The 21908-nt window shown below is 39.7% G+C and overlaps 1 protein-coding gene and 1 long non-coding RNA gene across 13 annotated transcripts in view; one reads left to right on the top strand and one right to left on the bottom strand.

Moving 5' to 3' along the window:
- The window catches only part of LOC100707654 (zinc finger protein 665), a 53018-nt gene that overhangs the window by 24393 nt on the left and 6717 nt on the right, over positions 1 to 21908 (bottom strand). The gene's annotated exons all lie outside the window — the stretch shown is intronic.
- On the top strand, positions 18502 to 21784 carry LOC109202597 (uncharacterized). Its single transcript, XM_019360382.2, has 7 exons — positions 18502 to 18622; positions 18814 to 19490; positions 19985 to 20030; positions 20388 to 20479; positions 20561 to 20671; positions 20791 to 21064; positions 21339 to 21784. Exons 1-7 carry the CDS (start codon positions 18572 to 18574, stop codon positions 21543 to 21545), a joined length of 1458 nt encoding a protein of 485 aa, XP_019215927.1. The 5' UTR covers positions 18502 to 18571; the 3' UTR covers positions 21546 to 21784.

Consider the following 21908-nt stretch of genomic DNA (forward strand, 5'->3'; position numbering starts at 1 on the left):
GAGCGGCTGTGTGTATTTGTAGCCTCTCTACCAAACCAGCATTTCATCTCTGAGGAAGTTATCCCAGAGAGAAGTAAAGCAAATGTGTAAGTTCATCTGTGAATGTTTGTAAAGCGTTCCCATGTTAAGTTTAACAACCGATACATGGAGCAACTGCCTCTCTCTCTCCCTCACCTTCCTGCGGCTACTTCAATCGTGAAACTGCTTAATGATCAGCTGATCGGCTTTTCTGTCGCGAGTCTGTCTCTCTTCTTTGTTTTTGGTCCACTTTGCACCAGAAAGAGGAAACCAGCGGCTGAACAACAGCAGCACCTTTAAGCTTGATAAGCTGTTGTTAGAATTTATTTAATATTACTTTCTACACCAGGATCCTTTTCTACGTAGCTGACGGACGGCTGGTAACTGTGCAGGGGCGGATCTAGCAAAGTTTAGCCAGGGGGGCCGACAGGGCATGAACAGGGAAAAGGGGGCACAAAGACATACTTTTCTTTCTTATTCTCATTTAAAATGTCTAGCTTTTAATAAATAATTATCTGAATCTTACACCCAAAGTTTTAATCTGATGTAAAATGTATAGAAGTCCATTACTGTATATAGTAACTGTTAAGTCTAATATACCCTAGTAAGCTATAGTACTTTTTCCTTTGGGAAGGTACCATCTGTGCAGTCTGCAATTCTGTTGAAGAAAGATGTTGAATCTATTTAATTATTCTTGAAAAATAATTCTGTGCATTTTTTTTCACCCTGCATCAAATTAATGTTGATTACATCGATTAAGCATCATGAGGTGGAGGGTGGGGGGTGGTTCCCTATTTTTTTTTGCTGGGAGTTTGCAACCCTATTAGTTAGGTTGCTTAATATTTCTGCTAAGTACTCTTTAAAATACCAGAACAGGGAGGATGGAGTAGGTTTAAGTTTATTAGATTGATCAGTGTTGCTGAACTATGAAATATTTTGGGTGCAGTGTATTTTTTTTTTTTTTTTTTTTTTTTTTTTTTTTTACATACAGGTATAACAGAATAGCTTTAGTGTTGTTGTTTATTTAAACTTGAGTATGAACTTATACAAAATGCAGCAAGATATGAAAAAAAAACCAGTTTTATTGATTAAAAAACACTATATCGGATTCATATCGGTATCCGCAGATATCCAAATTTATGATATCGGTATCGGACGTAAAAAAGTGGTATCGTGCCATCTCTAGTTTTAACACACTATGAGTCGTTTTTTTCTGTTCTATCATGGGGACAAAAGAATCGGGGTTAATACAAACTAAAATCAGCTGATTGTAGCACATGTGCAAGAGCAGCGGGATCAATAACCAGACAGACTAACAACTGAATTACTTGAATTGGACTACCAGGAACCGGTTTTTGAGGATAGCCAGTGCCCAGCAGTCCAGGACCTTGGATTCCCGTCCCTAACCCACTCTGCTACTTAACTGACCAGATCAATATGCTGACTGACCTGATGCTATATACTCTGGTTAAAAAGTGTTCCTTTGATTTTTTGAGCAGTGCATACTGTTAAAACAAGGCTTAAAAGTGTTTCAGTCAGAAACACACAGAAATTTTACACCTATTGTTAGTGCTGATGATGACAGATGTCAGATGCTGAAAATACCAGAGAAATGCAGAAATGTTGGCCGAATCCTCACAGTTAACAGATAAATCAACTCTCATTAAAAATCAGCTACAAGGAAAAAAGGCCACAAATGAATACAGAAAGAATACACACCTTACTCCACAAGTTAGCCCATGAACAGGGGAAGTCCAGCAATAAGGACAGAGGAGGGTTTATTACAAGCTGCAGTAGAAAAGCTGTAGATAATAAATATACTGTGGTGAGCTGAGGAATCACTAAACCAAGAACTCACACAGAGGAACTCAAGCTTCAAAGCCACAAACGGGCACTCTTTTATGTAGCATTTACATACCTTCTAACTGAGATATTTAGCTCGACTCCAGTAACTGGTGAAAGTGAATTCAGTGCTAACAGACAGCATGGTAGTGACAGTGTTGTCTTATAACAAGGAGGTTCCTGGTTGGAAACCAGTGATTCACCAAGTGTTCAAATGATTCAGGAGGCAGCTTTTTGACTTCAAGTCCCTAAGACGCACTCAGCTGCTGTTTTACTAGAGAAGAACAGGCCGTTCAAAGCACACACCGCACAAAGTTCTGTCGTCATGTTCTGGAGACTCACTCAAATGTGGGAGACATGATCAGCTGTAGGGGTCAGCCTCCTCTGACGCTCCACCTTGAACCCACAGCTCTCTTGAACCCCTCTCCTGTAGCTGAACCACAAACCACACCCAACCACAGCCATCTAATTAAAAGAATGATGTTCTTTAAAGTTCTAAGATGCTCTGTTAGATTTCTAAAGTATTTAAATTATTGCCGTTTTATTATCTGTTATATTTAAAAGATATTAGAGCTGTACTGGATTTTTTGAAGATGAACTGTACCAGATTTATTTCCCTTTACCTAAATCCTAATTTATGAAACCACATGATCAAAACTGTTCACATGGAGGGCCGTGGTGTATTTGAGTGGCGCAAACACTGAACAGGAAGTTAATCCTGAAAGTGTAGGCTGATGAAACACATACATTACTGGTCAAAAGTTTTAGAACACCCTAATTTCAATAATTTCAGTTATTTATTGCAATTTAAGTTGTTCAAGTCCAAATAATAGCTTGAAATGGTACAAAGGTAAGTGGTGAACTGCTAGAAGCTTTTGGGTTTTTTTAAAGGTAAGGTTACCAAAACTGAAAAACAATGTACATTTCAGTATTATACAAAAAGGAGTTTTTCAGGGAAACCAACATGGGTTAACAATTTAAAGCTGCTCTGCAGCAATGGAGGCCGATCAAGCCTTCAAAGCTGGTCCTTCCTATAGGGCAGAGGTTCCCAAAGTGTGGGGCCCGCCCCTAGGGGGGCGCAGAGCCATTGCAGGGGGGCACGGTATGAAAAGAAAAAAGAAAAAGAAAAAAAAAAAGAGCGCTTGGACACTGCTAATGGACAGGTTTTTGACGGGGCTCCCACACAAACGCAAAGCAGGAGATGAAGCATCGCCAAATATGTTTGGTTTCCTTCCAACTTCCTTCCAAGCCAAAGACAGGAAAATATGGTGAAGCATATCTTCCCTTTGCCTTCACCTGCACAAGTGCCGAGGTAGGTCTCCCCTGCAAAATTAGTTTCCCTGTGTCAGGAGCACGCGCTGGGCTCTCCAAATCACGGACAAACAGGATCCCACATTCTTGATTTTTAGTTCACAAACACTTCTTGTAATGACTACTCCTGACATTTTGGACATGTTAGCTCTTTATGCAGTAAAGTTACAGCGGGATACAAATAATATCAGGCTGATCCTGCCGTAATTTGTCCCCCCTGTTCAAATCACGGACAAACAGTATCCCACAGCTGTTTTTGTTTTTGAACCCATTTTGCACAGAGAGGCATTTTTGGAAAAATGTATTGACAGCAATGTTGAATATTATTACACAGGAAAAAAAAACAACTACACGTAAAATAATTACACCGTGACGCCTCTGCCTTTCTAAATGGAGAGACAGTAACTGCGTGTGTATATGTAAGCGTGTAAAACCTGAAGATAGAGACAAAATACTGTTAATCTGACTATCTGCCATTCTGCAATTCATCTCATGTAAACAATAACGTGGCGCACAGCGTGACGTGAAAAGAGGCACATACCTTTGTCGTTGCGTGACGAACTCTGTATTCTTCGTCCACACGTAAACGCAAAAAAGGAGTTTTAAATAATCTCCGTTTTCGGTGAATCGCAACGCCGTTTACGTGTTGTCGTATTGCCGTTTACTTGTATTTGCTTAATTGTTTACTAAATGTTTGAGGTGTGAAATAAACCGCAATGGAGTTTGTAAACAAAATATGGGTGTGTGTGTTTGGAGGATGTGTTTGTGCGTTGGGGCGGGGGGAGGGGTGTTAGGTGGTGGGGGGTCCTGGCAAAAACAGTTTGGGAACCAGTACCACTGCTATAGGGCAGGGGTGTCAAACTCAATTGCACAGGGGGCCAAAACTCAAGGCCCACTTTAGGTCGTGGGCCAAACAAGATAAACATTTATTGAATACACTAAAACAATGTTTTTTAAAACATAAATATGAATAAAAAACAGACAGGAATATTATTCCAGATTAAATAAACTTAAAAAAAAAAAAAAACTTTAACTTTAAATATTTTGCTCTTCATAAAAATATATCCTGTCAAAATTAAACAAGTTAGAAATATGAACATGCAGCCAAAACATCCAGAAAAAATAAATGAAAGCATACACAAGGTTGGAGCCGCATGTAGACGGAGCTGGGGCATTGCTTCAGGAACGGAACTAATAAACTGTGCGGGCCATTCAGTGTCGTACTTTCCCTTGAGCGTATCATTACACTGCAGCTCCATCTGAATCTGCACAGGTGCAGTTCAGCAAAGTCCGCTGCCTTGGTTCAACATTACTTGGCAACAGAGAAAGTAAGGCAGGTTGCACTGGTGCATTTGTGACAGCTTCACTTGAAATGCCTTCACCGCATCATACATGCCATGTCCATGAACTGACAGATTTCCTTGCTGAGCTCAAAAACTCTATTGAGAATTTCCAACTGAGCCAACAGACCTCTGTATGATAAGGAATGTCGGCAAACTCTGAATCTATTTCCCATATAAAAGACTGAAATTGACGGTGATTTAAACTTTTAGCTCAGATAAAATTTACGGTTTGCGTTACGGTGATCATTACATGCTCCATTTTTAGGACTTTACCACACAGCCTTTCCTGGTGTGTGATGCAGTGATATGCTGTTAACTCACCGGTACAGTTCTCCTGCATCTTTACTCGCATCCTGCTGACTAGTCCGCTTTTTTCACCGCACAACACCGGCGCTCCATCTGTTGTAAGTCCAACAAGTTTGTCCCAGGGCAGTTTCATATCGGTTACACTTTGACATACGTTTTAAAAAATGTCTTTTCCTGTCATTGTCCCGTGCATCGATTTAATGTTCAATATTTCCACTTCACGGATGAAGACGGCCAGCTGTGCAATGTCCATCATGTCTATACTTTCATCCACAGCAAGAGAGTATGCAATAAAGTTTTTGCTTCTTTCACACAACTGTGTTCTTAAATCAGTGGCCATCTCACAAACCCAATCAGCAATCGTATTTCTCCTCAGGCTCACATTTGCCAAAATCTGCATTTTGTCTGGACACAAGACGTCGCACACCTTCATCATGCAGCTCTTCAGAGTGGTACCGGGCTGATTTGGCTATCTCCTCTGCTGCAATTAAACTTGCTTTCACAACAGCTTCACTTTGTGATTTTGCTCTGATGAAAAACGTCTGCTGAAATGTCAGATTCTTCTTTAGCTCTTCTACTTTCTGTAGTTTCTGCTCTGCATTTAGGTTTTTCAGCTTACCCTGACGTTTTGCCTCGTAGTGCCGTCTTAAATTAAATTCCTTAATTACAGCCACATTAGCTCCACTAATAAGACACACGGGTTTACCAGCAATCTCTGTAAACATATATTCAGTCACCCACTGGCGCTGAAAGGCTCTGCTTTCAGAATCAACTTTTCTCTCCACCATTGTGAGCGGCTAGCTTCGCAATAACATAGTGATGTTCGATTCGTGAACGAATCGTTCAATACTCGAGAATCACTTTACTGACTCGTGAATCATGATTCACAAGCGCAACTGACTCACTGACTCATCCCTGTTGCTGTTAGCAAGCTAATTCCATTAGTAGAAATATATCTAGCTTATAATTAAAATTGTGGGGAAAAAAACAACAGCCAGTTTCTTAACAAAAACATTTCTGCTCTGAACTGGAAGAAAAAACCTTGAGTAGAAGCTCACATCAAGACAATAGCTCCTCGGTTCACAGTAGCATCGCTCAGCTAGCATGCTAACAGCACATTTGAGTTACTCACCTCCTCCCTTGCTGTTCTGAATCATAGCATAAGTGAATCACTCAGGACTCACTAACCCCCTCCCTCCTGGCTCACAGCTCAAACGAGTTGAACGAATCACTGACTCGCTCACCCCCTCCCTTGCTGTGCTGAATCATAGTGTAGGGCTTTGGAGTTGATTTCACGCCGCGGAGCGCGGCGCCATTTTCGGGGTCTACGAATCAAAAGAGACACAGTGTTGGAACGACGACGACAAGAATCATGCTTAAAAGCAGCTCCAAAGAAAACGGACGGTATACAGACTGATTGCGTCCAGAGGCGAAGCAGCGGTACTTGCAGAAAATTGCGTGCATTGGAAATGTGGACCCGTATGAAACACTGCCGTGGAGTAGAAACCCTGAAGAGCAACCGCTATAGCCTGACACATTTTTGTACCTTATCTGTGGAGTCAGCGCGTACAAGTTGTCATTCAAACAAAGGTAAGTCAGCTCGAGTACTGCGAGTGAAATGCGTTTGATTTCCCTGCAAACATTCAGATTAGTGCAGCATAAATTCATTCATGAGGGGAAATTACAGTGAGAACATGTGGAGGCTGTTAGAGGGATAACATAGTGAGTTCAGTGCATTGATGTGACATTGTCCTGAAGGACTTAATTATTCTTTATGGTTAAAGAAATTGCACTGATTTATTCATATTTATTATAAATAATTCTAATTATAGATCTTGCTTCAATATTTGTATCTTGTGTCACTAAAAATACATTTTATTTTAATTTTATACATTGATTAATGACCTGCAGAATCTCCTTATCATATTAAGTGATTCATAATTGTCACTTTATGCTTTCTCCATCTCTAAAGTGATTACATCCTTGCATTACATACTTTAGGTTCATTTTCTGCAGGCAGGTTTCTGACAGAGAACAGGCAGATTTACCCTATAAAATGCAGCGTTCTATAGATGGACACATAAAGAAATGAAAAATTACATGTATGTGCTAACTTTCTAAACACTTTGTTGTTGTTGTCTTTTCGCAACGTTACTCGACCTCGCCTCTCCTTCACTGAACACAACTCCCCCTCCTCCCCCATCGCTTCACCTGCAGGCAGCGACAAGATGGACACGGCAAATCTCCGTTAATGAGTTACTGCGCATCACCCCGTGCGTGGGGCTGGACGGCGTCAACGTGTTAACGAGCTAACCACGCTAACGAGCTAGCCACGCTAACGAGCTAGCCACGCTAACGCCATGCACGGCCTGAAATCCTTTCATTTTCTCAAAAGTTGACTGCGCGCCTTTTGTGTGAATTCTGGTTGTGCTTGATGACCGCGAACCGATTTTATGTGATACACGGCGCTCAGCAATCTGTCAAAAAATGTTTTAGTTCGACTTTGGTAAGCTACGGAGCTGCACTGCTTGATGGATTGTCGGAGCATTACGGCTACCGAGGAGCCTCGCAGAGTGATACGTACTGTGCGTCAACGTAATATTACCGTATTGTGTGTGTATAAGGACCATAAATGGCACCTGTTCAGAGACATGGTTACGAAGCGGATTTCAAACTCCAGGCTGTCAGTCACGCAGTAGAAGTTGGGAACAGAGCAGCTGTGAAATCTGTCTTTGTTATTATGCTCAGCCTCTTTTAGTTTACATTTTGACTACACAATTGTGAGCTCTTTGTTATACACAAAACGACATAGTTTTATTTATAGAGCATCATTATTTAATAAATGCTCATAATTTATTTTTGAGTAGTTTTTTTCATGTACATCTATGCTGTATGTTAATAAAAGTGCCTGTGTGACATCTGGGACACAGCTTTGACTAAGAACTCTCTTTTTGTTCTTACTTTATGGCTTTAAAAAAATATCGAGATATATATCTTATATCACCATCCAGCTAAAAAATATCGAGATATGAATTTTGGGTCATATCGCCCAGCTCTACTGATTGGCATGGTGGTAAGTTTGAAGCAGGTCCGTTATGTAGCGCTGGAACCCAGTCACGATGTGTTTCATCCATTTCATAGGCTGGTTTGCTGCAATAATGCCAAATAATTAGCAACTCTATAAATAGAAGGTAGTTCTGCAAAATCACTCAATAGGATGTTTGTACTAATTTGCTATGACCTCAAAGCGCATCGAAAATAAAACTAATAGGCTATAAAGAGTGATATGAACATATTTAGAACTTACCGGAATGAAAATGTCTGGAGCACCAACAGATATTTGGAGATGGAAGAGAGCTGGATATCAGCTCGTCTCACAGCTGCTATCCAGGCTAGACGCCTTCGTTTGGTAACATCGATACACGAGCTGCCTCATGTTGCTTTCAGGTTGGGAAAGAATGAAAAGATAAACCCTTTTCAAGCTTATTCTCTTGCCGGTCGTGCGATCGAGCATTGCAGCCGACCGCACAGCAAATACGAACCATGGCTGTTGTGTGTGCCTTCGCTCCCTTTTCACTTGCTAGACCCCGAAAATGGCGGATCGGGCCAAAATCCTTTCCACGCCCACCCCTGTGACATCACGCTCCAAAGCCCTGTAAGGCGAATCACTCACTCACTCACCCCCTCCCTCCTGGCTCACAGCTCAAACGAGTTGAACGAATCACTGACTCGCTCACCCCCTCCCTCCTGGCTCACAGCTCAAACGAGTTGAACGAATCACTGACTCACTCACCCCCTCCCTCCCTGTTACGAATCACTCACTCACTCACTCACCCACCCCCTCCCTCCTGGCTCACAGCTTCTTCTTCTTGGTTGGCAACCAATGTTAAGGCGCTTTTCCGTCCCCTGGCTCACAGCTCAGTGGACATTTAGATGAGAAAATATATATTTGACACATTTAAGGAAAATACCAATAAAATAAAATAAAAATAAATAAATGTTCCCTTTAGAAATTTCTTTGCTCTTTTTTGCTCTAAAAAAATAGTTGTTTTCGTTAATCATTCATCTTAGCAGTAGGATTTACATTAAAAGAGAAACAAATTAAGTTTGAGTGAAAATGTACATTTTTGCACTCTCTGGTCAACTGACTCAGTGACTCAAATGACTCAAGACACCCGATTCACTTTGGTGAGTGACTCATTAAAACTCGATTCAGTAAAAAGAATCGAATTTACCATCACTACAATAACAGAAGTTTGACTTGATTGACGCGGGAATGTTCCCAGTTAGCCTAGCGTTCAGCAAGGAGGCTGCAGCGCTGCATTATGGGATCTGTAGTTTGTACATTATTAGCGCCTCATATCGCCGGGCCATGCATAACAATAATAGTACATCTATATAAAATGACTTCGCGGGCCGGATGTGGCCCACGGGCCTTGACTTTGACACATGTGCTATAGGGGTTCCCACTTTTCTGGATTACTTACAGCCTCCTCTGTCTGCATAAAAGCAGTGTTGGAACACACTGTGGTTACATACCCTCTGGAGCATCAGTTGAACAGTACTGTACTGCAGAAAGTAGTGTGTTGGCAAGAAAAAGGCAATTAACAATGGAAGATAGACAGAACATCATATAACTGAAAAATGTAGGTCTCTCCTACACTGCAAAAAAAGTCAAGGTGTCAGTGAGTACAGTTTCCTTCAACATCAAAAGAAACAAACTCTGACAGGAAGAGGTCTGGCAGACCCAAAGACACGACTGAATCAGGGGACAAGTTTCTGAGAGTTAACAGCTAGCGTGAATTACGGCTCACAGGGCAACAGATTCAAGCACAGCTTGAAATTTTCTGTTCATCATGCAGGATCTTTGTGGGCCGTTGATGAGAGGAAAGGATGGTTCACAGTGTGTGGCATCAACTCTCAAACATGGAGGAGGAAGTGTGATGGTCTGGGGCTGTTTGCTGGATTCAGGGTCAGTGACTTGTACAGTGAGTGAGAGGCTTCCTGAACCAAAACAGCTATCACAGCATTCTGCAGCACCATGCAGTACCCTCTGGTATGCACCTAGTTGGTCAGCAAGATAATGAGCCAAAACATAAGCCCAAGCTGTGCCAGAACTACCTCAGGAAAAATGAACAAGATGGTAAGCTTGAAAAGACGGAGTGCCCAGCACAGTCTCCAGACTTTTTTTGTGTTTGTGTTCTGTTCCCTGTGTATTCAAAGTATTAAGAGAAGGGATGTGGAAACTGGATTTCAAAATAAATGCCGACTTCAAACATAATAACATATAAATAAGGATTGTTTACAAACTCTAATGTTAGATCTACATGACACAACCTTGTACCCTAATACCGCCCTGTCAATATCAAGGCCATCTTTGGATTTCAAAGTAAAAGCCCAGTGAATTTTCATTTTTGAACTACTCTTTCAATGACTTCATAATGCTCTTAAAAGCAAAAGTCGTATTTCCAAAGACTAGTTGCAGTTTATATCAACACTATCGAACCACAGTGTTTTTCACAGTAATACCATGTCAATATCAAGTCAGTCTGATTTTGCCTTTCAAATTAATGGCCGTTGAAATTGCCCATATTTGACTTACTCTTCTAACGATTTCAAAATGTTCTAAATGGAAAATTCTTGTTTCCACAGGATAATTTTACTCTGTATTTACAGTATACAGCCCCAAAGTGATACCATGTCAATATCAAGTCAGTCTGATTTTACTTTCCAAAGTAATGGCCCATTGAAATTGCCCATATATGACTTACTTCTGTAACAATTTCAAAATGCTCTAAATAGAAAAAAAATCCTGTTTCCACAGGATAACTTCACCTTAGGTCAACAGTATACAACCCCACAGTGATACCGTATTAATTTCAAGTCAGGCTGATTTTGCTTTCCAAAACAAAAGCCTTTTCAAATTGCCCATATCTGACTTACTATTGGAACGATTTCATAATGCTCTAAAATGGAAAATGCCTGTTTCCACAGGATACTTCCACTTTACTTGACTTGATATTGACATGGTATCACTGTGGGGTTGTATACTGTTGATCTAAAGTGGAATTACCCTGTGGAAACAGACATTTTCCTTTTTAGAGCATTTAGAGCATTACGAAATCACTGAAAGGTCTTATATGGGCAATTTCAACGTGCCATGAATTTGAAAGGCAAAATCAGACTGACTTGATATTGACATGGTATCATTATGGGGTTGCATACTCTTGATCTAGAGTGAAATTATGCAATGAAACAAGAATTTTTCTTTTTAGAGAAATCAGAGTTCATTGAAAGATTATTTCCCATATGGGCAATTTGAAAGGGCTATTATTTTGAAAGGCAAAATCAGAATGACTTGAGATTAACACGGTATCTCTGTGGGATGGAATACTGTCAATATGGACAGTAATTATTCTGTGGAAACTGTAATTTCCCATTTTAGAGCTTTCTGAAGTCATTGAAAACGCACATCGATATATGGTCAATTTGAAAGGGCCATTATTTTGAAAGGCAAAATAAGAATGATTGATATTGACATGGTATCACTATGGGGTTGTATACTGTCAATATAGACTGCAACTAGTCTGTGGAAACGTGAGTTTTCCCATTCTGAATTATTTAAAAGAGTAGTTCAAAAATAAACATTCAGAGGTCTTTTACTTTGAAATCCAAAAGGAGATGGCTTTAATATTGACATGTTGCTACTAGAATACTAGGGTATGTCATTTGTATCCAACATAAGAGTGTGCAAACAAGACTAATTGATATTTGTGAATGTGCTCTTAATTTACTGGAAGTTGGCCTTCATTTTGAAATCATGCTTCAGGAGCTTTTATTTTGAAATCAGGTTTCCACGTCTTTTGCTATAATACTCAGAATACACAGGGAACGTAAAACAAAGTGGAGGCTGGCTTAACTGCAATGCTGGAATTGAAGGCTAGTGATGGGATTTCCGGCTCTTTTTAGAGAACCGGCTCTTTCGGCTCCCAACCGGCTCTTCAGGTTGTTTTGTTGCTTTATTAATTAACAACAATATAAAATTATGCACAAAAGGAATTACTAATGTAAAAAAACCAAAAAAAAACAGTGGTTTTATTTATATATGTTTATATATAAATATATACGCTGGCCCCTAGAGACTAGGCATGTACAAACGCCGAAAAGCACGTACAAACTTCAAAACACATTTCTAGCATTAACTGAACTTCCAAAACAGAGCTAACTAGATCACTTAAATTAGACAAATGAAAGCATATGTGTATTGTTTGTGTATTTATACACAAGCACTCATATATATTCAAATAATTTAAAAAAAAAAACTTCATTTGCCTGTTACTACCACACACCAAATCCGGTCGTTAGTACTTCTTGGCTTGTGTAGCCACTAGGTAACAAAAGCTCAACACTGCGCCTAGCATCCTGGAGCACTTCTGTTGCATTTTGTACGCGCTTCAGAGCAAGTACGCGCTTCAGAGCTTGTACGCTTTCCCCTCTTTCCCTCCCGCTTTGTTCCTGTGCTACTGCGAGTGTAACTACCGTCCCTCCCCCCTCTTCCCAACGCAAAGCACAAGGCTCGCATGCGGAGTGAAGCGAAAAAAAGTCCAAGAGAGAGGGTGAGAGAAAGAAGAAAAAAAAACACGTCTCCCAATAAAGAGCCTACTTGCGTCGTTCACTTCAAAGATCCAGCTCTAAGAGCCGTTTCGTTCGTCACTGACACATCACTAGTGGCATTGGTGACCACCATGTGGAGATGCTTTGCGGAATACAGATTTGAAGTTGGACTTCACTGTCTCCGAGTGACTGCTTGCGATCCAAGAATGGGGTGAAGCCGGCCTTCTTCGACATATCTCACCACTAAGTATCTCGCTCGATGGAGCCTACAGTGCAGTTTTTCTCTGTCATCCACTGCAGTTTGTAATATAATTTTTTTTATTTATTTTTATCTGTCAAAAGTAGGGATGGGTATCGTTTAGGTTTTATCTGATACCAGTACCAAACCGGTACTTTTGAAACGGTGCCGGTGCTTAAACGGTGCTCGAACCGGTGCTTAAAGAATGGAGAACACAAACTTTGTCAAAAACCTCTCATGTTCAGCTGTTTTTTTGTAAAACGATAACAACGTTAGACTTTTCTGCAGCTATAGGGCATATATGGTATCACTCTCGGTTGGAAGCAGTGCTTAAACAATGGAAAAAACACAAACTTTGTCCAAAAACCTCTCATGTTTAGCTGTTTCCCACTTTTTCTTTGGTCATTTTAGCCTTTTTGGTCAACAAACAAGAAGACAGCCGCATGTAACTACGACGGTGTTTGCTATGGAACGCCAGGACTGCCATAATGAACTAATTAAATACACAATTAAATAATTAATTAAATGTGGCAATAATTAATTAAAATCGGAAATAATTAATTACATAAATATTTACGACACCTGTAATTAATTAATTATTGACACATTTAAATAATTATTGACAGTTTTAATTAATTATTTAATGATTTATTTATTTAATTCATTTTGGCACTTTTGTCCCCTTCATCTCTCTCCTTGAAATAATTTTATCTGTCAGCCTCACCCATCAAACTAAGTTGGCGGGGTTAACGCTGCCCAGCTTCTCTAACATTTGATTGGTTGCTGTGCAAAGTAAGTCAAGACAGGTCGATCCTAGATAATCGATTGCTTGTGTGGACTTGGGGCAGCCAGGTATCCCAGAATGAACAGGCAGCAATGGTGGTGGTGTAAAGTTTTAAAATATCCCGTTTTTCTGTCACCAGCTACACTTTTAACAGTGTTTTAGCCGCGAATGCCGCCGCCTAATCTTCACATGTTTGATCAGGTTGTCAACATAGAACATGTTTGCAAAAGTGCTCAGATGTTTTCAGAGATGTCACTAGCTCTGCTAACAGTCAGCTGACAGAGTGTACCGAGCTCACAGCCCCGGTGTTCGAGCTTAACTGTTTTTTTGTTTGTTTGGTTTTTTTCTGTTTGTTTGTTAGTTTTTTTTTGGGGGGGGGGCGTTACGTTAACCGGTTTGTTTACATATTCCACTCTCCGTGTTTCACATGTTGCATTCGCAGATTCTCATTTTCACCGAACGATCGTCTCTTTCCGCCTGGTCTTGTGTCTCTGTGCTTCTGTAACGTAAAGAACGAGCTGACGTTTTTCTCACGACACCAGCGATCAGCTCAGCAGGCCCTCAGTTTACCTGCATGCATCCTCCTCCTCCTCATCTGTCAGCTGTTTAACACCTGCTGCTAATTCACGAAACACGCCCACGTTACCTGGTGATAGTCACAGTTTAACTGGGCAGCCGGTGATCGACATAACGCAATGTCGGCGCATTTTTCTGCACAAGATAAGTAAATATAGTTTTTTTTTCCCGAGCGCAGAGCTGCTGGAGCTTGTTTCCCTACAGAGCACTTTATAGGCGAACCAACTTTATCAGCGGCTGGTGTCCAATCACCGGCACACAGCTTTGAAACCTCACCTCAGTTTTATCTCTCAGTGGTTAAACGCTGGACTATATTCCCTCAGGTTTTGTCTGTCGGGTCACGTTTACTTCGCTGTTTTATTTACAACTGAGCAAATCGGTTTGGCTGAGATTAAAGTTACGTTTCAGAACTGCATAGTTTTACTGAAGTTTAATGGTTCACTGGCACATGTGTTAGACTGAACCATTCGCCTTTCTTTATCTGGTGTGTTTTGGATTTAACAGTGAATTTTGAGATTAAACTGACTTTTAAAATGTTTTATACAAAGAGGAAAGAAAAGGCGCATTTCCACCGAGAGGAGCAGAGTTTGCAACAGCGTGTTCATCATGAAGACTGCAACCTGGACAGAAATATTACATCATCTGTTTTTTAATAGTCATTCAACTGTATTCTAAGCACCAGGTATCTGTTAGAATTTTTAGAGTTTACTTAACTAAAAATAAATGAGGTTAACATATAATTTGAGTGATTTTTTTTTCTCTTTTTTTGCTTTTTCGGTCATGTTATGTTTAACTGTCAAAGGCTTGTTAGAAACTATGAAACACATCGTGCAGACTTCTGGATGTTAGAAGAAAACTAATACTGCTCATGAATGAGACTAAAGGCAGGAAGGTGTCCTTTAAAACTAAACATGTTAATAGGACCTCGCTATTTATATCATAGTTTATGATATAGCACGTGTATTTCAGTAATAGCCTACTTATTTCAGCGTAGTGGTGAACAGTCACACAGCTCACGTGTTATCTGTGATACTCCTTAACTATAATTTATCCAAGTTAACGTCAGATAACCATTCAGACAGTTCTTTTGCAATGACAAACATAAACAGCTGTGCCAGCTGTTTAAATTACAGCTGATTATGCAGTAACCATGGTAACCACGGACTCTGAGTGGCTGGATCGATGCAGGTCAGACAACAATTTTACATATATGATCTTAAAACAGGACACAGCCACTATACGTGCTGGCCTCATATCAAATGTGAACGCAGACTGAGTCTATGCTTGACGCTTCTTTTATATCTAATCTTCGCTGTCAAACATTTAAACAGCAGCGAGTCTGCAGCTGAGGGAACAAACCCAAATTGTCGGAACAGGTTTGCTCGTTTCTTGCGTGTATTAATTTGGTGATTTATTAAATGTATAACTGTTATTCTAATCTGCTGACGCGTTCATCTCTGTTACAGTGTTGCGTTAGACTGCTATATTTTTGTGCTCTTTATGCTGTAGATTTTCACGTCTCTGGAATAGTTGGCAGTAATTGGATGATTTTCTGTAAAATCATATTGATATGACCCGTGACATATTCGTAGATGACCGTTAGATTAGTCAGCCGGGAAACTGTGTTAACTCAGAGAGCTGAAGATATCGTGGATATGCTGACCTCGCTCCGTGGTGTACAGGGCCGTTTAACCTCATGATTAATATTCACAATAAAAATATTAGCCGAACATCATGAAGTCTGTGTGTGTTTCATAGTGTCGAACCACCTTTGTACAGTTAAAGCCAGCAGTTACTACATGATGGAAACACCAACGTTTTCTCTTTTATGCGTTTATACACAGGTCACGTATGGCGTTATTTCAGTGCCACTATTCTGAGCGCACGTAAAAAAAGATTGCAAGTGCAAGTGTTGCATTTTGAGGAGACATTTATTTTGAGCGTACAAAAGCTGAATTTGAGTGAACAAAATTCATTGCTGCGTGCAAAAAATGTATTTCAGTGTTTGCGCTTATCCATATACACACACACAATAGCACCCCCTCTCGCTCAGTTTTTTCATTTGCGCTTGCTCGCAATGTGTTGCTTGCGCTCACAACATTCTCTGCTGCAAGCGCTCAACTCTCTGTACACCGTTATAAGTGTGCCACAAAACCAACCAATCACAGACTTGGTTTCAAAAATTCTGATTGGCTCTTACAGTCTCCAATCAGCTCGCTAGCTGCTGCATTCCGGAAACAGTCCGAAATGTAGCTAAATCCAGCTAAACTCAATTAAACCCCAATTTGCGGATAATATCTTTAATTATTTTATTTTAAAATATATTATTTGTTAAGACTATCGTTGGTGTAGTATAATGTAGTTGCATTATATTACATATAATATATGTAATATAATATTACATATTACATCCCACAGATGTAATATTATCTACAGCTACTCTTAGTACCATCGATGTTAAGTTAGACTCTTTTTCTCCAATTGATCTTTCTGAGTTAACTTCAATAATTAATTCCTCCAAACCATCAACGTGTCTTTTAGACCCCATTCCTACAAAACTGCTCAAAGAAGTCCTGCCATTAATTAATTCTTCGATCTTAAATATGATCAACCTATCTCTAATAATCGGCTATGTACCACAGGCCTTCAAGCTGGCTGTAGTTAAACCTTTACTTAAAAAGCCATCTCTAGACCCAGCAGTCTTAGCTAATTATAGGCCAATCTCCAACCTTCCTTTCATATCAAAAATCCTTGAAAGAGTAGTTGTCAAACAGCTAACAGATCATCTGCAGAGGAATGGCTTATTTGAAGAGTTTCAGTCAGGTTTCAGAGCTCATCACAGCACAGAAACAGCTTTAGTGAAGGTTACAAATGATCTTCTTATGGCCTCTGACAGTGGACTCATCTCTGTGCTTGTCCTGCTAGACCTCAGTGCTGCGTTCGATACTGTTGACCATAATATCCTATTAGAGCGATTAGAACATGCTGTAGGTATTACAGGTACTGCACTGCAGTGGTTTGTATCATATCTATCTAATAGACTCCAGTTTGTACATGTAAATGGAGAGTCCTCTTCAGACACTAAGGTCAATTATGGTGTTCCACAGGGTTCAGTGCTAGGACCAATTCTATTTACATTATACATGCTTCCCCTAGGCAACATCATTAGAAGACATAGCATAAATTTTCACTGCTATGCAGATGACACGCAGCTCTATCTATCCATGAAGCCAGGTAACACACACCAATTAGTTAAACTGCAGGAATGTCTTAAAGACATAAAGACCTGGATGGCCGCTAACTTTCTGCTTCTTAATTCAGATAAAACTGAGGTTATTGTACTCGGCCCTGAAAATCTTAGAAATATGGTATCTAAGCAGATTCTTACTCTGGATGGCATTACCTTGGCCTCCAGTAACACTGTGAGAAACCTTGGAGTCATTTTTGACCAGGACATGTCCTTCAATGCACATATTAAACAAATATGTAAGACTGCTTTCTTCCATTTGCGCAACATCTCTAAAATTAGAAATATCCTGTCTCAGAGTGATGCTGAAAAACTAGTTCATGCATTTATTACTTCCAGGCTGGACTACTGTAATTCACTATTATCAGGAAGTCCTAAAAACTCGCTGAGAAGCCTTCAGCTAATCCAAAATGCTGCAGCAAGAGTACTGACAGGGACTAGAAAGAGAGAGCATATTTCTCCTGTTTTGGCTTCCCTTCATTGGCTTCCTGTTAAATCCAGAATTGATTTCAAAATCCTGCTCCTCACATACAAGGTCTTAAATAATCAGGCCCCATCTTATCTTAATGACCTTGTAGTACCATATCACCCTATTAGAGCACTTCGCTCTTGCACTGCAGGCCTACTTGTTGTTCCTAGAGTATTTAAAAGTAGAATGGGAGGCAGAGCCTTCAGTTTTCAGGCCCCTCTTCTGTGGAACCAACTTCCAGTTTGGATTCGGGAGACAGACACTATCTCTACTTTCAAGATTAGGCTTAAAACTTTCCTTTTTGCTAAAGCATATAGTTAGGGCTGGACCAGGTGACCCTGAATCCTCCCTTAGTTATGCTGCAATAGACGTAGGCTGCCGGGGATTCCCATGATGCATTGAGTTTTTCCCTTCCAGTCACCTTTCTCACTCACTATGTGCTAATAGACCTCTCTGCATCGAATCATATCTGTTATTAATCTCTGTCTCTCTTCCACAGCATGTCTTTCATCCTGTTTTCCTTCTTTCACCCCAACCGGTCGCAGCAGATGGCCGCCCCTCCCTGAGCCTGGTTCTGCCGGAGGTTTCTTCCTGTTAAAAGGGAGTTTTTCCTTCCCACTGTCGCCAAAGTGCTTGCTCATAGGGGGTCATATGATTGTTGGGTTTTTCTCTGTATTTATTATTGTGCTATCTACTGTACAATATAAAGCGCCTTGAGGCGACTTTTGTTGTGATTTGGCGCTATATAAATAAAATTGAATTGAATTGAATTATACAACCATGCCAACTGACTCTCCAAATTATATTTGAGTAGCTCTCTTTTATGTCGTCGAATACTGAACAGCAGCACGAAAACAACATGTCCCGGCCACATGTAAGTAATATAAAATCATTTTGTACATTATTATTCGCTTGATAACTGACGTTAGCTAATTTGCAAACTATGCAAACTTGAAAAATGATGTACCTCATGTAGTTCGTTTTATGGGTTCTTTATTTTTGTCTGAGATACGTCATTTCATTGTATTTTTCTAACTACTTGTCCATGTTTGCTGCTTTTAACAGGACATACTGAGACAGCAAATGATGCATAGACTCCTCTCTAAACTGGAAGCTGCTTTAAACCAACAACCACTAAATCTGGATTATTTGGAGTTCTTGACTCGTCATGAGCTTGTTCTGTTTGAATCTTTCTCTCAGCAAATAGGTGGTCTGTCAGAGATTACAGAGGCTCTACAAAATGTTCATCATCTGGTTCAGTGTGAAATTAACATCACCTCTGTGGGAATTATTGAACTGGAAACAGAAGTTGGTCTGGGACCTGGCCACCCCAAAATCGTACTAGAGAGAGAAAAACTGAAGAACTTGTTGGACACTCAGCTGCCAGTCAGCTGCATCGCTAAATGTCTTGGTGTTTCAAGAAGAACAATCTTCAGGAGGATGCAAGAATTTGACTTGTCTGTGAGAGGAACATACAGCACAATGAATGACCAAGAGCTGGACAACATCATATCGACTATCAAAAATCAGATGCCAAATGCTGGCTATCGAATGGTTCAAGGACATTTGGTTTCTATGGGTCTCCGTGTTCAGTGGTGGAGAATGATGGCCTCCATGCATCGAGTTGATGCTGTTGGGATCTTCACACGGATTACAGAACTAGGCTGTGTTGTGCGAAGAAGCTACTCGGTGCGAGGCCCTCTCTCCCTTGTCCACATAGACACAAATCACAAGCTAATAAGGTAAAATACCCACTTATATAGCTCTAATAAAAGTTGGGCAGAAAGATGCACGTTATACTTTAAATCTGTTTTAATCAACCTTATCTGATAGGTCTTTCAGTGTGTTTATATTTTAAAAAGCACTTCATATTGTAATATTAAGTAAAAGGATTACAGGATGTGTAACAAAAGCAGTAATATTGTTAATTGTAAATTTTCTTGAGCAATTATTTACACTTTGTATATCGATATTTTCCATGATAACAAGCCTATCAACACATAATATGGTAAGTGCTCCTGAAAACTTAAAAAAAAATCATGACAAGGGAACTAAAATATTTAGTCTCATTGAACTTATCCACTTTCACATATAAAAATGTTGGTATTATTTTCAGCACACCTGACAAGTGTCCAGTTTAAATCAGTGGCAAGTTTGCATACTGAAAAATGTATTTTCAATGTCTTACATGTTCTGCAAATCAAGCCTTAGTGAGATTGTTTTCCCTCTGAAACAGGTACAATGTTGTGATCTTTGGTGGAGTGGATGGCTACTCAAGGAAGGTAAAATTTAAACTGTTATGTAGAATATTTGGTAGTTTTGAAATGAGAGCTGTATTAGGTTATTTTTTTATGAACATCAATTATTCAGCAAGCCAACATAGTGGACGATTTGCAATTTAAAAAAAAAAAATTATAATCAGTTCTTTACAAAACAAAAGGTTCAACTAAAAGGCCATTTTTATTTTTTGATAAGTACTACCAATATTGATGTATAGACTACTCAAGCTTTGAATTATGGTTTTGAACATAGAACCGTACAATGTTCCTTGAACACTTATTATGGAACTGCATTATTAACTGAAAAACTATACATGATCTGAAACCAGATCTTTAATTTTCCATTTGTTTTTACTGCAGGTCCTGTACTTGGATGCAGCAACTAACAACAGGGCAAAAACTGCATTCTCATTTTTCCTGAGATCAGCCCAGCTTCACGGCTTGCCATCAAGGTTTAATGCCCTGATCAAATTTATATGCTAGCAACAAGTTTCATTAAAGACAACTTCCTTAAAAATGTATTTTTATCATAGGGTTAGGGCAGATCAAGGAGTAGAAAACCTGGACATTGCACATTTCATGTTTGCCACAAGAGGAACAGGGAGAGCGAGTTTCATATCTGGAAAGAGTGTCCACAATCAGAGGTTAGTCTTTTGATGTTTTTTTTATATTATTATTGACTGCATGGGTAGATTGTTGTAGCAGTTCTGATATTGATTTAAAGCATATAATACCATAAATCCAAATTCAAATGTATTTACAGAGTAGAACGACTTTGGCGTGATGTCTGGATTGCAGTCACTAGCAAGTACCATGATGTTCTTCACTCACTTGAGGAGGATGGCCTGCTTGACATTTCAGATGTCATTCATCTCTTTGGTGTCCACTACATCTTTGTCCCTCGACTCCGAGCAGATCTTGTCACCTTTGTTGGAGGATGGAATAATCATCCCCTCAGGACAGAAGGTGGTCTCACTCCTGAACAGCTCTGGTGTATGGGACATCTACAAGAGCTGGACGAGGGCGAGAGACTTGAGGTACCAGATCATAGTTTTTTGCTCTTCTGAAACTCTGCTCTTCTGAAATTAACATATTAAACACTTGTGGCACATCTGCGAGATGCTTCTGGTGATTTTATACATTCTTGCCTATCAATTACCACTAATGTAAATCACAGTAAGAAGAACATGAAAACAAAGGCATTCTTTTTAAATTGTTGTATTTATTGGAAAAAACGCTTACACAAAATAACATTACTCCCAAAAGTACCTATTCTGGAATAATGACTATTATATGTTTGTGGATTTGAAGGAGCTTCAGGATCCAGGTATTGACTGGGAGAGTGCTGTACTGCAAGAAGAATCTAACAGCACAGTTGTGGTTCCTGAAATTGAATGCCCACTGGATGAGGAAACCCTGGAGGGACTTCAGAGAACAATTAATCCCTTGGAACATTCAGAATCTTACGGTCGTGACCTGTATATACAATTCTTGCTACTGGTGTCAAACCAACAGTGACACTTAAGATGGACGTGAAAGTCAACGCTCTTTTGTTCTCAAATACTGGATTTCTTTGCTGAAAGATTACAGATTACAATTCAGATTACAAGTAGACAATCAAACAAAGCACTTGCTTATTATCTATCAACGTAGGACCCTACACAAAGTTTTGAAGTCTTATCATTTTCATGAAACAGCTACGAACATCTTAACAGCTAATGTTTAGAAACATTTTTACTCATTTAGTTTCCAAATTACAAGACAACAATGTGTTAAACTCTGTGGAATCCACCACCATATCTAACTGCTGCACTCATTATGGTTTTAAACATTGTGTAAGTGTCCAGATGCTGCACTGGAAAAGTCACAGTACAAGTGCAT

Source organism: Oreochromis niloticus, linkage group LG6 (genome assembly GCF_001858045.2).
Source record: "Oreochromis niloticus isolate F11D_XX linkage group LG6, O_niloticus_UMD_NMBU, whole genome shotgun sequence".
Lineage (NCBI taxonomy): Eukaryota > Metazoa > Chordata > Actinopteri > Cichliformes > Cichlidae > Oreochromis > Oreochromis niloticus.